The sequence below is a fragment of the Megascapheus bottae genome, chromosome 17, assembly GCF_031878675.1.
Source record: "Megascapheus bottae isolate mThoBot1 chromosome 17, mThoBot2.hap1, whole genome shotgun sequence".
Taxonomy (NCBI): Eukaryota; Metazoa; Chordata; class Mammalia; order Rodentia; family Geomyidae; genus Megascapheus; species Megascapheus bottae.
The window spans coordinates 48,630,143-48,644,522 of record NC_143525.1 but is presented as its reverse complement, the minus strand read 5'-3'; the positions used below and the strand labels follow the sequence as shown (position 1 = coordinate 48,644,522).

Here is a 14,380-nt window from a genome sequence, read left to right as displayed (position 1 = left end):
CGCCAATCGCCGGGGAGCGTCTGTCCTGCCGGCTCCTGGTTGGCCAGCGCTCCGCGCTCCGCGGGCTCCGCGGTTTAAAGTTTTGGGAATGCCGATCTGGCGCGCAACTCCAGACGCGCGGCCCCGGCTCACAGCTGCTGTGAGCTCTTCGCCTCCCTCTGCTTTTCTTTCTTTAAAAACTCTTTTAGTACCCATCATGAGCTGCGTCACTCTGCCTACGGTGCTGCCCGGCTCCCCCAGCAAGATCCGGGGGCAGATCCAGGTGCGGGGCCCGTCCCGTGGGGGCCGGGTGGGGCCGGCGCTCGGGCGGGACCCTGACTTCTCCTTCTGTCGTAGGTGATTCTCGGACCCATGTTCTCAGGGAAAAGGTAATGGCCTTCCCGGGCGGGTGGCGGGCGGCCGCCTGCTCCCCGGGGACCCCCGTCCTCCCGCAGGCCCGCGCCTTCCTCCCTCCTCCGGGAACAGCCCCTCCTCCTCCTCCTCCTCCTCCTCCTCCTCCTCCTCCTCCTCCTCCTCCTCCTCCTCCTCCTCCCGGTAGTCGCGGTGCCTGCGGCTTGTCCCGGACAGCCCTGCCGTGTCGCCCTCACCCCACCCCGCGACCCTTCGCTCGCGTGGCGGGAAGACTTTGTCACTTCCCGCACCCCGGCCTCCCGGCCCTCCTCCCCCTCCCGCTCCTCGTCCTCCCTCGCGGTCCCCCGAGGCCCTGGCCTCGTTCCCGCCCAGCCCTTCCTCGGAAGGGTCGGGCCGGAGGCACAGGCTTTGAACAGGTCCAGAAGGCTCCGCAGTCAGTTTACAATCTGGGATGGGGCCGCCTGGGAAGGAAGCCTGGCCCTGCCCCTGCCCTGTGCCCCCGCCCTGTGTCCCTGCCCTGTCCCCGTCCTGTGCCCCTGCCCTGTGCCCCTGCCCCTGCCAGCTTCCTCACGGCGTGGCCAGAGCCGCCACCGGATGCCCGGTGCGCGCCTGCGGTCGGCCCCGGGTGGCGCATCCCCGGCCGCACCGGAAGGCCGCGCCGAGCCCGCCTTTTCGTCCCCCGCTTTGGCCCAGGGCCTTGGCGGCGTTCGGGCCTCCGCCGCTAGGGGCGGTGGGGGCGGCGTTGGCCCGGGCCTCCCCACCGGGCCTCACCACCGGCCCGCGTTCCTGCAGCACCGAGCTGATGAGACGCGTCCGGCGCTTCCAGATCGCCCAGCACAAGTGTCTGGTCGTCAAGTACGCCAAAGACACCCGCTACAGCAGCAGCTTCTCCACCCACGACAGGTCAGTGCCTGTCCAGGGAAGATCCCAAAGCACGGGGCCTACTCCCAACTCCCGGCTTTGAACACTGCAGCTTTGCACTTGGTCCCCACAAAGGCAGTGGGGCATCTCCTCCCCTCCCCCGGCAGGACTGGTGACATTGTCTGGAGGCATCTCCAGTAGTCAGAGCTGGAGCAGGGATTGGAGGCACCGCCCCGCGTCCCGCAGTGTGTGGGGTAGACCCCACCACTCAGAATGTCCTGATGGTCCCAAGCCTGATACCCTGGCCCTTCCTATTATCCTAGCTACTCTGGAGGTTGAGATCTGAGAATTACAGTTGGAAGTCGGGTGGGGTAGGGAAATCCAATAGACTTATTTTGACCAATAAACAACCAAAAAGCTGGAAGTCATGAGTGACAAAGGTAAGGGACAGTGCTGAGCCCTGAGTTCAAGCCCCAGAGCTGGGACATATGCGCTCATGCAACACAAAGACTGATCTGGTCCCAAAAAGTCCATCTTGCCTGCTATTGCTGAGAAACACACTTTAGAATTCACACCTGTGCAGAGGCTGCAAACAGCCTTCTGCTTGGCCTTCACTGATTTCTTTTGGTTCTGTTGATTGTGGGGCTTGAATGCAGGGCCTGGGAACTGCCCCTCAGCTTTTGGGCTCAAGGCTAGCACTCCACCACTTTGAGCCACAGCTCTACTTCTGGTTTTCTGGTGGTTAATTAGAGATAAAAAGTCTCACAGACTTTCCTGCCTGAGCTGGCTTTGAACCTTGATCCTCAGTGACCTTGTTACTCAGCCTCCTGAGTAACTAGGATTATAGACGTGAGCCACCAGCACCCAGCGCTTCACTGGTTTTAAATTTTGTAGTCCTTTATCAGCTGGGCCCTGTCAGTTTGTGGCCTTCTGGGTTGTGTATTTATCTCCCTGAGCTCTGGACATTGCTGCCTGTAACCTCTGGACTGGAGTCAGATTTAATTCCTTGGTAGTGGGTTGGGGGCTGGTGCAAACTTTTCAGTGTTGGGTTGCAAAGCTGTGCTGCACCCAAGTGTAGGTGGTTCCTGTGCACTGCAGGGCTTTGTGGAGAGTGGAGAATGCCCAGAGCTCAGAGTGAGGATGGACCTAGGTTTGAGTGATACAAGTCTTTTTACTTTTCCATGTTCCCTAACCAAGGTGCTGGCTGCAGGGGTTGAGCACCCATCCCGTGGAAGCAAAAAAGGACTCCAGATGCATTTAGGGTGGGACAGGTGTTAGGTGTCTATGAGAGTCACAAGTCACCAAGATGGGCTGCTGACATCTACAAAGCCCCAGGGAGGAGCCAATGCCACAGCCAGGGCCCATCCTCCCCTTCCCGTCTCCCTGTCCTCCCCTTCCAGTGTCTTGCTGGGGGAGGCAAGAGGGAGTTGAATATGCACACAAAACTGCTCCATGCCCCCCCCAGGATTTGAGGTTTATTATCGAGAGATGATAACTGAACAGTAGTTGTGAAGTATTTGATTTTCTACATACTGGAGCCACTCTGAAGGTCAGTCAAAATGGGGGCAGAAGAAAACAACATTGTAGGAAAACATAGAAACTATTTAGAAAAGCCGATGACAGCACACAGCATTCCTTTCCAGAAAAGGCCCTGGCTGTGGGAACAGGGAGAGGTCCCCAGCATAATTCATGCTGCTGGAATGGCCCCAGACAAGCTTCTAGACTCTGCCTGGTGGGGTTCTCTCCAGTAAGATAGGAGATCTGCACTGGACACTGTGTCCGTCTTCCTTGCATCTTGGCTCTGCTAGCTCATGGTCACCTGACCTTGGAGAAACCCTTTAATTTGCTGGCATGCCAACTGGAGGAATTCTAGGTCACTGCTGGCCGGTTGTGTTCCCAGCTTATCTCTGCGGAGGCAGAGCCCCCGTAGTCTTCAGGGTGTGTGTGTGGGCTCCCCACCACACGTGGCCTTCGTGGGTGAGCCTTTTCTTCCATTTACAAAAAGGAAAGTACTGCTTTGGTTTTTATTTTGAATTGGGGATACATTTAGTACTAAATGACATTCCCAGCATTTTCCCATATCTGAACCTACACTTTATGATAGCATTAAAATAAAAATCCACACCAAGGGCCTGGGAGTTTGGCCTAGTGGTACAATGCCTGCCTAGCAAACATGAAGACCTAGGTTCAATTCCTCAGTACCACATACATAGAAAAAAAGCCAGAAGTGGGGCTGTGGCTCAAGTGGTAGTGCTCTAGCCTTGGGAAAGCTCAAAGAAAGGTCAAGGCCCAGGACTGGCAAAATATAAAAAAGTTTCATGGACCTGCCTGCCCAGCCTGGCTTTGAACCACAATCCTTAGATCTCAGCCTTCTGAGTAACAGCTAGGATTATGGGTGTGAGCCACCGGTGCCTGGCTTTGTTCCACATTTTAATAAAAGGGAAGTCTTTTGCTGGCATTGGCCTTGGACTGGGGTATAGCATTGTGCTTGCCTGCCTGGCTCAAGACTCCAGATTTCATCTTTAGCATTGCCAAGGCGCCTTTGACTGCCCTGTCCTGAAGGATAGAGGAGTTTTGGAGACTTCATTGACCTTTCCATTGAACATTATTTTTAGTCCACAGTGTTAAGTGACATGTGGTCAGTGGTATTAAATAACTAGTTTTCTTTTTGGCTAGAGAAAACCTTTTGGTATCAGTATGGGGACTTGAACTCAGGGCCTCTTTTTATTTTTTTGCCAGTCCTGGGGTTTGAACTCAGGGCCTGGGCACTATCCTCGGACACTTTTTGCTCAAGGCTAGCACTCTGCCACTTGAGACACAGTGCCACTTCCGGCTTTTTCTGAATCGAGGGCTTCGTGCATGCTAGACATGTGACCATTTGGCCCCACTCCCAGGCCCTGCAGGGCCACTTGATAATGGCTTTTCACTCCTGGCTGGCACCTAGCCACTTGAGCCACACCTCCGGTTCCAGCTTCTTGCTAGTTAATTGGAGATAAAAATCTCTTGGATTTGTCTATCATCTGAACAATCCATTAGATAACATTGAATCCACTCTTGTTATTTCACTATCATCTAATTGAGAGGAACCTTAGCATGCTGATATCACTTCTACTCGCAGCATGGTCTGAGACAGTAAAGAATACATAAATGCCGGGGCCGGGAGTTTGGCCTAGTGGTAAAGTGCTTGCCTAGCATGCATGAAGATCCGGGTTTGATGCCTGGGTACCACATACATAGAAAAAAGCCTGAAATGGTGCTGAGGCTCCAGTGGTAGAGCTCTAGCCTTGAGAAAGTCCAGGGACAGTGCTCAGGCCCTGAGCTCAAGCCCAGGACTGGGGGAAAAAAGGGTACATAAATACCTACCAAGTCAAGAATGGCTGCAGCAGCCTCCTTATGGGAGAGGCCAAGTGCCTTCAGAATCTGGAGAAGCGCTCAGGTTCTTGTGGCAAGTTGTCACGGAGATGGTTACAGAATGATAGCCCAGCAATTGCTATCGAGGTTCTCCCAGTCCTGCTGGACAACACTGTGACAGAGATTGCAGCCTGGCTCTCCGCAGCCCTCACTATGCCAGTGTTTTGCCTTCTCTTCCTAGGAACACTATGGAGGCGGTGCCAGCCTGCCAGCTCCGTGATGTGGTCCAGGAGGCCATGGGTGTGGCTGTCGTGGGCATCGACGAAGGGCAGTTTGTAAGTTGGCTTCCTTAGCCCTCTGTCTGCATTTTTCCCTGGTGGCTTGGAAATGATCAAGTCTGTGTCTGGTCTTTGGTAAAGTAACAGCATGCTCTGATTAGCATCCAAAAACCCTGTGACTCCCTCCCGGCTAATCTCCTTATCACAACAGAAGGATCTATTTTACCTTTCCTCTTCCACCTGAACCTCCTGAACGCTGGAATGGCAGGCGTCCGCCACCACAACTTGCTCACTGCACTCATTTTTTGTGCCACAATTTAGTGTTGTTGTGTGGGCAGCTCCACCTCTCCTCATACCTGCTGTCATGAGCTGCTTGGTGGCTCTGCTCTCTTGGCTTTCCAGAAAACTCATTACCATGAGGCTTAACCCAACAGGCAGCCATTTGCTCCAGAGTCCTGTCTCCATTGTTGTGGAGTGACTCGTCTCCAATTAGCCACCAAAAAGTCAGAAGTGGAGCCGTGGCCCCAGTGGCAGAGCACCAACCATGAGTGGAAAAACCAGGAGCATCAGTTTGAAGTCCTGGGTTCAAGTTTTAGTACCAACATACACATACACATAAAAAAAAAAGTTAAATGTCTTCCCAGAGCAGAACAAAGCAAGGACCACCACCCTCTTTCTTAGCTCTGCCTGGTAGTAGCCAAAGTCATCGCACCCCACCTTCCTGCCACTAACTCAGGACTTGAATTCAAGCCTGTGCCTGTTTAGCACCCCCTCTGGCTGAAGAACTGGAAGGAGGAAGCCAAAGCTGTGGTCCTTCCCCTTGGCCTAGGGAGGGCTGTGCTTGGTGTCCTGTGATTACAGAGGAGGCTTTGTCTGGATTTATCCTGGCCTTGGTGGCCTAGTGTGATGTTGGCTCATGGAATCAATTCTCTTCATCGAGCACCAGGGCCCCACTCTCTCCATGTGAGTCTAGACCCCATATTGTGTGGCCTCACAAAATGGTGACATACAGCTTGGGGGAGGGGTGTCTGTGCGTGTGTATTCCAGTATTAGGGCTTGAATTCAGTCTGGATTCTATCCTTAGCCTTTTTTTTTTTGGCTGGTTAATTAGGGATAGGGGTTGTATGGATTTTTCCTATCTGGGCTGCGTTCAAACCATAATCCTCAGCTCTCAGCTTCCTAAATAGTCAGGATTACAGGTGTGAGCCACCAGTGTCAGACACTGCTACAGACACAGCTTTTTTTTTTTGGGGGGGGGGGAGTCATGGGTCTTGAACTCAGCCTGAGCACTGTCCCTGAGCTCTTCAGATCAAGGTTACCACTCCACCCTTGACCCAAGCCCCACTTCCTGTTTTTCTAGAGGTTAATTGGAGATAAAGTCTCAGGTCCTTTTGTGCCAGGGCTGGCTTTGAATCTTGATCCTCAGATCTCAGCCTCTTGAGTAGACAGGATTACAGGCGCGAGTTACCACACTGGGCACTTTTTTTTTTTTTGGCCAGTCCTGGGGCTTGAACTCGGGGCCTGGGCACTGTCCTTGGGCTTTTTCAAGGCTAGAGCTCTACCACTTGAGTCATGGCACCACTTCTGGCTTTTTCTATATATGTAGTACCAAGGAATGGAACCTGGGTCTTTAAAAACAAAAATCAGCACCTTATTCTCTGATTGTCCTAGAGGCCAGAAGTTGGCAGGGACGCTTCCTTCTGAGGAGGGAGAAGGAGGGTCTCAGGCTCTCTGTAGCTTACAGCAGCCCAGGTTTTGCCTGCCAGTCCCGGAGCAGGACATGGCTGGGAAGGGGACTGTCAGCAAAGATGTCTCCTTAGCTGGAGGGGTGTCGGTGGGGTGCCGGTGGGAGAGAGAGGCCCCTTGTTCTCAAGCTCTGGGCTGTTTTGCCTTGTTGAATCAGTGCTCAGGGTAGCAGCTCCCCCTTCTCTCCATTGGTCTTTCCAGTTCCCTGACATCGTGGAGTTCTGTGAAACAATGGCCAACAGCGGGAAGACGGTCATCGTAGCGGCCCTGGATGGGACTTTTCAGAGGAAGGTGGGCACGTGAGCCAGGTCTGCCTGAGGGTTCAGGGGAGGCGAGGAGGACCCTCACCACGCACGGGTGGTACATAAGAAACAGGGTCAGTCAGTCCACTTTTTCTTGGTCTCTCCCTCCTTCCCGCCCCCCTCCCCCCCGCCTCTTTCTTTCTTTTTTTTGCCAGTCCTGTGATTTGAATTTGGGGCTTATGCACTGTCCTTGGACGCTTTTTCTCAAGGCTGGCACTCTGCCACAGCACCACTTTTGGCTTTTTCTGTGTATGTGGTATTGAGGACTCAAACCCAGGGCTTTATGCATGCTAGGCGAGCACTCTACCACGAGGCTATGCTCCCAGGCCTGCATAAGACCTTTATCTTCAGTTAACTACCAAAAACCTACAAGTAGTACTGTGGCTCAGTTAGTAGGGTGCTAATTAGTAAGGTGCCATCCTGGAGCAAAAAAGCTCAGGGACAGCGCCCAGATCCACACCAGAGAGAGAGAGAGGATGAGGCGTACCTGGCTGGGTAATGGGCATGCCTGTCTTTCTTCTGTGGATGTAGGCCTTCGGTGCCATCTTGAATCTGGTGCCCCTGGCAGAGAGCGTGGTGAAGCTGACGGCTGTGTGCATGGAGTGCTTCCGGGAAGCCTCCTACACCAAGAGGCTGGGCCTGGAAAAAGAGGTAACTCCCCAGGCCTCTCACTTGGGCGGGCTGGGGTTCTGCCTGCGTCCAGCTCCTCCACACCTATTCCTTTGCATCTCTGCCACCAGGTGGAGGTGATTGGTGGAGCAGACAAGTACCATTCTGTGTGTCGCCTCTGCTACTTCAAGAAGTCCCCATCCCGGCCCGCAGGGCGGAACGACAAAGAGAACTGCCCTGTGTTGGGAATGTCGGGGGAGGCCACGGCCGTCAGGAAGCTCTTCGCCTCTCAGCAGGTCTTGCAGTGTAGCTCTGTCCACTGAGGGGCCTGAAGCTCCTGCCGCCATGCCCCCCCAGGAGGCCAAGTGGCCTCAGAGAAGCGGTCCAGGCTCTGATGGGGCTGCTGCCTGCAAAGAACACTGTCTCCGGACAGGCCCTCCAGGCCTGGTTGCCTGTGGCCTCCTCCACCTGGCCTGCCACTTCCCCTCTTGGCCACCGAGAAGACTGTCCCCAGGTTGGGGCTGGGCGTGCCTCGTGGCTGGGCATCTGGCTGCCGCCAGCATCCCCTCTGGGGGAGGGTCAAGCCACACGTTATGACACCCGTACATCTGGCCTCTTCCTCTTCCGTGGTTTTCACTGCCCAGTTTCTCTTCTCCCTGGTATTCTGTGCAATTGTGCATTTGGGGGGCTCCAACAGGTCCACGGAGGATTGCCTGGACTCCAGCCCTCTCACTGCCCTTTAAACTTTAACTAATGCCCTTCCTGCGCTTTCCAGAAAGCAGGGCATAGTCAGTGCTTGTTTTATAGTATATGAAATCAGGGATCGGGAGTTTGGCCTAATGGTAGAGTGCTTGCCTAGCATGCAGGAAGACCTAGGTTCAATTCCTTGGAAGTGGTGCTGAGGCTCAAGTGGTAGAACTCTAGCCTTGAGAAAGTCCAAGGACAGGGGTCAGGCCCAGAACTGGCCAAAAAAAAATAATAATTAAAAATATTTAGTATATGAAATCAATAAGACTAAAATTCTTGTGTTATTGAAGGCTCACGGCTTGGTGGCCTGGGTTTCCCCATGTCTCCTGGGCAGCATCCACGTGGTCTAGTGGGGATTTCTTCCCAGATCTTTTTGTAGCTTTACTGTTTTCTTAAACCACAACCTTTTCAACAGAAATGCTCACAAAGCATGTCCTAAACAGGACCAGTCACCAGCCTTTCTGTCCATCTGGCTTCGGGTTGGAAAGCCAGCAAATCTACTTCCAGCTTTTGGGTGGTTCATTGAACATGAGTCTAAGGAACTTTCCTACCAGGCCGGTTTTGAGCCATAATCTTCAGATCTCTACCTCCTGAGTAGTTAGCATTACAAGAGTGAGCCCCCAGTGTGCAGCTTGGGTTCCTTGTGTAAGACTTGGTGGAGCTGAGAGCTGAGGATCATGGTTCAAAGTCAGTTTGGGCACAACAGTCTTTGAGACTCTCCTCTCCAATTAACTCAAGTGGTAGAGCATTAGTCTTGAGTTGAAGAGCTCAGAGACAGTACCCAGGCCCAGAGTTCAAGCCCCAGAACTGACCAAAACCAAAAGACAATGGCTTGGGAGCTCGGATGGCTCAGCTGTGCCGCAGTTAGTGGACTAGGGCAGTTCCTTGGCTGGGGTGCTCAGGTTTGATGTGCCCTGGTGCAGCGGTCAGTTCCCAGAGGCCTCTGCTCTGCCCTGCCCATGCTGTGCCCAGCTTGCACACTTGTCATCTCCCTCATGCCACAGCTAGAAGAGGCTGTGCTCATACTTGGAATTTTGAAATCGCCAGGGTCCACCGTTGCTGGCTCCCTATCATTGCAGAGTTCTTTCAGGGGCCTGGCGGTCTGCTAGACTTGGGCTCACTCTCCCAGGGTTATTTAATAGGGTCTCTGGAACCTGGCCCCCACCCTCCCATGGTGCCCTTCTGTCAGCTGACAGCTGAGAAGGAAAGTGTTATGAGAAAAGGCATTCAGGGGGGGCCGATCCCCCAGCCCCTCTAATTCCATAAAGGCAGTCCAGAAGAATCTGCCTTGTTTACAAGCTGAGCACAGTGGCTATTTTGGGATGTCTGTGGAGGGCAGTGTAAGAGCGAAACCCCAGGCTGAGAAGTGCTCTGGGCACACAGGAAGGGTTCTTCCCAAGGCAAGTTCCAGGTTGATACTAGAGCTCTGGCAGAGCACCTACAGGCTTCCTGCCGAATCCAGTCCTACCCCAGACTGAGGCCCAGCCAAGGACCATGGAAGCTGGATGAGAAAAACATTTATTCACCTCTGAACCAGTATAACAATGGAGAGTTGTCTCCACCAAGGCTTAATACATTCAAGCAGTCAAGGGCTCGCGCCCTTCCCACGCTGTGCTGGAGTATGTACATAAAGCTGGGTGTTACCAGGCAGAGCCCCTCCCTCCTGCCAGGGGTAGGAGCAGGAAGGGAGTGCTGTCTGTGCCCCCTGAGATGGGCACCAGTGCCACCATACCTGTCAAGGCAGCCAGGGGACAATTGGCACAGCGGACAAAGTGAGTGAGCACAGAGCCCAGCCAAAGGGTGGGATGACCACTGGGAGCTGGAGTGGCAAACCTGAGTGAGGAGGTTGGGTACTGGGCCCAGCACCCCAGAGAGACAGGTGTGGGGACCTCCCAACCCCATCTTTGGTAGAGAATCCAAATGAGCCGTTCCCACCGCCTCTGGGACGGGCGCTGTACACTGGGTTGGAGGCTGGCGGCTGGCAGGTGGCTGCAAACAGCACATCACAGGGCGCTTTCCTGCTCGGGGGCACTAAAAGTTAGTGGGGCTGGGATACAGCTCAGTAATGTAGGGCCCAACCCCAGCACCACAAAGAAAAGAAGCAGTGAGGAAACGTCTAGCTAAAACCCATTCCTAACAAGTGCCTTGCATAGGTGGCACGGGGACCTTTAGGCACAGGCACTTGGGTGGGGCTGCAGGAGGTTGGCAGGAGGGGCACAGGGAGGAGTGGCCCCAGCGCTCTCCTCCCCTAGGCTGCTCAGTACACAGGGGGGGGCTGGTAGCCCTCGGTGGTCTCTGCGTTCTGGGTGAAGGGCGGCTGCTGGTAGTTGTCCACAGATGCGCCGGGGTAGGAGGTATAGGCCGTGTTGGGGTCTGGAGTGGGGTCCACGTAGTTCTGAATGAAATCCTCTACTCCAGCCTTGTAGCGCTGGTAGGCCAGGGAGGCCAGCACACCCTGTGGAGACCGCAGATGTGGGCAGGGTGAGGGGCCATCAGCAAGCACTCTACCTTGATCTACTGGCAGGGGTGGGGGTGGGGGGGCAGCACTGAGCTTCCCCCCCCCTCCAGTTGACCACGAGCCCACCAGTCCAGGTCCACTCACCCAGGAGAAGATGGAGAAGAAGCTGAAGGTGATGGCGGCCCGGGCTGAGTCGGCTCCCACAGGCACTTGCTCAAGTTTGGTGGCTGACCACTGGTTTGTAAGGAAGCAAAACCCTACAAACCACAGGAAGGTCCAGAGAGCTGGGGAGAAGACAGAGAGGAGGCTGGCTCCACAGAGGACAGGGGCTCCCAGAGCCTCGGGATGGGGAAGCTGCTGGAGCAGAGGAGGGGCCGAGGGGAGGGATTGTGGAGGGGACCCAACCAGGAGGCCAGAACCCCACATTGGTGCCCCAATACCACTGGGCTTCTGTGCCATCCGCAGTATATAGCATGACCCAGCCAAAGTGTCCATTCTCCAACCTCCCCAGGCCTCCAGGCCCCACAATCAGCCCGGCACTAGCAGCTCTCCCTCTCCCGGGAGCAGAGAGCAGTGCCAGGGGTGGATACCTGAGAAGAGGAGGTCACCAATGACCAGGTATTTGCGGTCAGTGGCGTTGCTGATCTGGGGGAAGTAGATATCCACCACGAAGAAGAAGGCTGAGGCCAGGAAGGCCAACACCCCAATGGCACAGCCGTAGCGACAGGCATCCTCGTTCTGGTTGAACACACAGTGCAACTCAATAGACTGCGGGGTGTTGCTGTATCCTTCACCGAAGATGCACGAGAAGACAATCAAGGCGAACATCTGAGGGGAGGGGTGGGTGCACAGGGTGGGTGCCGGACCCTGGAGACCCCTGCAGGCTGTGGGGACACTGGCCCATCCCTCGAATGCTGCCCCTCCTTTCTGGTGCTGTGGTTGCAATGTAGGGCCTGAGTAATGTCTCTGAGCTTCATTACTCAAGGTTAGAGCCCTTGCCATTTGAGCCAAGGCTCTAACTTGTGGCTTTTTGGCAGTTAACTGGAGAGAAGAGTCTCCTGAACTTTGCTGCTTGGACTGCCTTTGAACCGTGATCCACAGATCCCAGCCCTGTGAGTAGCTAGGATTTACAGGCATCAGCCACAGCCGCCTGGCTCTCCCCACTCCCCCCACACACACATTTTAAAAAAAATTTTTGGAGATAGGGTGTTGGTAACCCAAGCTGTCCTGGACCTCAAGATCCACCTGTCTCAACCTCCTGAGTTCTGGGATTACAGATGTGTGCCACCATGCCTGGTTGCTGTTCCCTTTTGAGACTGGCACTCTACCCCTTCTGGGCATATTGGAGTTTGGTGATGAGCAAACTGTCCCCTGGCCATGACCTGACCACAGTCTCCCCTACCAGGGGCCCTGGGGATTCCTGGACTGAGAAGACTTGAGGGAATCAGCCAAGGAGGGGATCTCCGGAGAGGGAACTGCCCCTTCCTTCCAGGCTGCCTGCCTACAGAGCTGAACTCATCTGGTGCAGGACAGAGAAGGTCAATCACCTGCCCTGCCCTCATCTTCCCCCCACGCCCCTCTACAGTGAACTGAACACCTCTGGAAAGCCCTGCCAAGGCCCAGGGTTCCTGCCTCTCCACGCTCCCTCCCAGCAGCCTCCCTAGCCCCCTCCAACCCTCTGGGTCCAGGTGGGAAGCCTGCTTCCACGACAGTTCTGGCTCCTGTTGGTATCCTGTTCCCTCCTAGGGCTTTCCAGGCACTTGGGGGAGGACAGGGCACTGCACTCAGAGACTCACAAAATGCCAGGATGGGGGTGGAGAGTTCACCAGCTCAACTCCCCAGAGGAACTCCCCCCGCTGGGGATACCCTCATGTCACCACGCCGCCGAAGCAGACGTGGATGAGGCTGAGGGCCCCTGAGGCCCCTGGGACTTCCCGGGGACCCTCTCCTGCCACCCCGCGGCTCTCAATCCGGCTCTGGACTGGCAGTCACAAGCCCCACCCCCAGCTGCCGAGGAAGCCGGAACTCCAGGGCCGGGAGCCCAGTGCTGGGCAGAGCTCCCGGCACTACCACCCTGACCCACAGGGCATCTTTATCTGTCCGCTCCTAGGCGCAGCCAGGATGGAGCCCATCAGATCCCGGCCGGCCGTGAAGCACCGCCCAAGGCTGTCCGGGAGCGGGCAGGCGCACTCTGGATGCGAGGGCCGCGGCTCCGCCTGGCACCCCAACACCTGTCCAGCTTTCAGCGGGTTATCACGGAGCCCCCGCCCCGCCCAGGCCCGGTGCCCGGGCGTGGGGAGAGGGGCACATCGACGGTCACCCGGGCCTGGTGAAGCCGGCCACAGCCGGGCCTGGCAGGGAAGGAGGCCCCGCTCCGTCGGGCCGGGCAGGGCAACCCCGCCACGTAACCCACGTGGCTTAGAAAGACCCCCGAGGTGAGTCCCCCGCGCGGGGAGTCTCCGGCTCCGATCACCTGCTCCGAAACTTCCCGAGCCAGTCCGCTGCCGGCGGGGCGCCGGGGCCGGCGGGCGGAGCGGGCCGGGATCCGGGAGGGGGCGGCGGGCGGGCCCAGGCCCCGCGCGCGGGGGGCACTCGACGCACCCACGCGGGGGTGGGTGGAGGGCCGAGGGCCCCGGGCCGCGGGGGGCGGAGCCTGGGACCGGGACGTCGGCCCCACGCGCGCCGCCAGGCCCCGGACGCGCGGCCGCCGCCACCTGTCGCGTCCCGGAGCTGGCGGGCCGCGGGGGCTCGGCGGGCAGGGCCGGGTGGAGGGGTCCCCGACCTACCATGCACAGGGCGCGCGCCACCACCTGCGGCTTCGTCAGGAAGCTCCGCAGGTCGAAGGAGCCGCCGGCCTTGGCCGCGCCGTAGGCCCCGCTCTCCATGTCGCCGTCGCCGCGCTGCCGCCACCACCGCCGCAGAACGCGAGAACCCGCCGGGCCGCCCCGCCCTCCCCACCCGCGGAGGCCCCGCCCTCCCGCCCGCGGAGGCCCCGCCCACGGGGGCGTGGCCGCCGGCCGCCAGGGACCGGGGGCAAAGTGCGGCCCTCGCCAGCCGCTGCCCCGCGGCAGGTGGCGGCCCCAGGGGCCGGCGCCCGGAGCGGCGGGGAAGGGGTGCGGCCCCTGCGCTCCGGGTCCCCCGCAGCACACTTCCTGGGCTTCGCTGGCCCGCCGCCACCGGACAGGGTCGGAAGTCCTCGGGAGCAGAGGCTGGCGCCCTGCCCTGAGGTCCTCTCCTCGGGGAAGCGGGCTGCCGGCCGCGCCTCCCCAGGACCCAGGCCTCCAGGTCCCCGCCCCCTCCCCGTCCCCTCCCAGCTCCACCGAGGCCTGGGGCTGCCGCCCGGACGAAGGACGAGCCCGGGCTCCACCCGGGTAACAGCCCGTCCAGGCTCCTAACCCCTTCCCGTCCGTCCGTCCGTCCGTCCGTCCTTCCCGGGCCAGGCCCAAGCTGCCGAGGACAGAGGGGCTGCTGTACACACAAAACCCAGGATCCTGATACCAGGGCAGAGGTAGGAGAGGACTAGGATATAACTCAGAGAGAGAGGGGGAGGGGGCAGGGGAGGGGGGAGGGGGAGAGAGGGGGAGGGAGACAGAGAGAGAAGAGAGGAGAGAGAGAGCTAACCCTCGCCACTCAGAAAGCTGAGCCCTGAGGAGGCAGGGGGAACGTGCTGGCTTCAA

The 14,380-nt window shown here is 57.4% G+C and overlaps 3 protein-coding genes across 4 annotated transcripts in view; 2 read left to right on the top strand and 1 right to left on the bottom strand.

Moving 5' to 3' along the window:
- Positions 1-14,380, top strand: part of LOC150052050 (uncharacterized) — a 125,184-nt gene that overhangs the window by 31,216 nt on the left and 79,588 nt on the right. The window lies entirely within an intron of this gene.
- Positions 48-8,488, top strand: Tk1 (thymidine kinase 1). Of its 2 annotated transcripts, XM_090351775.1 has the most exons (7): positions 48-262; positions 337-368; positions 1,144-1,254; positions 4,805-4,898; positions 6,789-6,878; positions 7,421-7,540; positions 7,630-8,488. In XM_090351775.1, the coding sequence occupies exons 1-7, from the start codon at positions 89-91 to the stop codon at positions 7,819-7,821; spliced, it is 813 nt and encodes a 270-aa protein (XP_090207901.1). In that variant the 5' UTR covers positions 48-88; the 3' UTR covers positions 7,822-8,488. The 2 variants fall into 2 exon arrangements, with proteins under 2 accessions (XP_090207901.1, XP_090207900.1); XM_090351774.1 differs by lacking the exons at positions 48-262; positions 337-368 and having other exon boundaries at positions 772-1,254.
- Positions 9,748-13,635, bottom strand: Syngr2 (synaptogyrin 2). Its single transcript, XM_090351281.1, has 4 exons — positions 13,490-13,635; positions 11,294-11,531; positions 10,848-10,987; positions 9,748-10,700 (listed from the first exon to the last, which is right to left on the bottom strand). Exons 1-4 carry the CDS (start codon positions 13,586-13,588, stop codon positions 10,503-10,505), a joined length of 675 nt encoding a protein of 224 aa, XP_090207407.1. The 5' UTR covers positions 13,589-13,635; the 3' UTR covers positions 9,748-10,502.

Coding starts and splice junctions, on each gene's coding strand:
- Tk1 (XM_090351774.1), top strand. CDS start 803: ATGGGGCCGCCTGGGAAGGAAGCCTGGCCCTGCCCCTGCCCTGTGCCC. Junction 4,899..6,788: donor GCATCGACGAAGGGCAGTTT/GTAAGTTGGCTT, acceptor TGGTCTTTCCAG/TTCCCTGACATCGTGGAGTT. Junction 7,541..7,629: donor GGCTGGGCCTGGAAAAAGAG/GTAACTCCCCAG, acceptor CTCTGCCACCAG/GTGGAGGTGATTGGTGGAGC.
- Syngr2 (XM_090351281.1), bottom strand. CDS start 13,588: ATGGAGAGCGGGGCCTACGGCGCGGCCAAGGCCGGCGGCTCCTTCGAC. Junction 10,988..11,293: donor TGGTGACCTCCTCTTCTCAG/GTATCCACCCCT, acceptor TCTTCTCCCCAG/CTCTCTGGACCTTCCTGTGG. Junction 10,701..10,847: donor TCTTCTCCATCTTCTCCTGG/GTGAGTGGACCT, acceptor CGGTCTCCACAG/GGTGTGCTGGCCTCCCTGGC.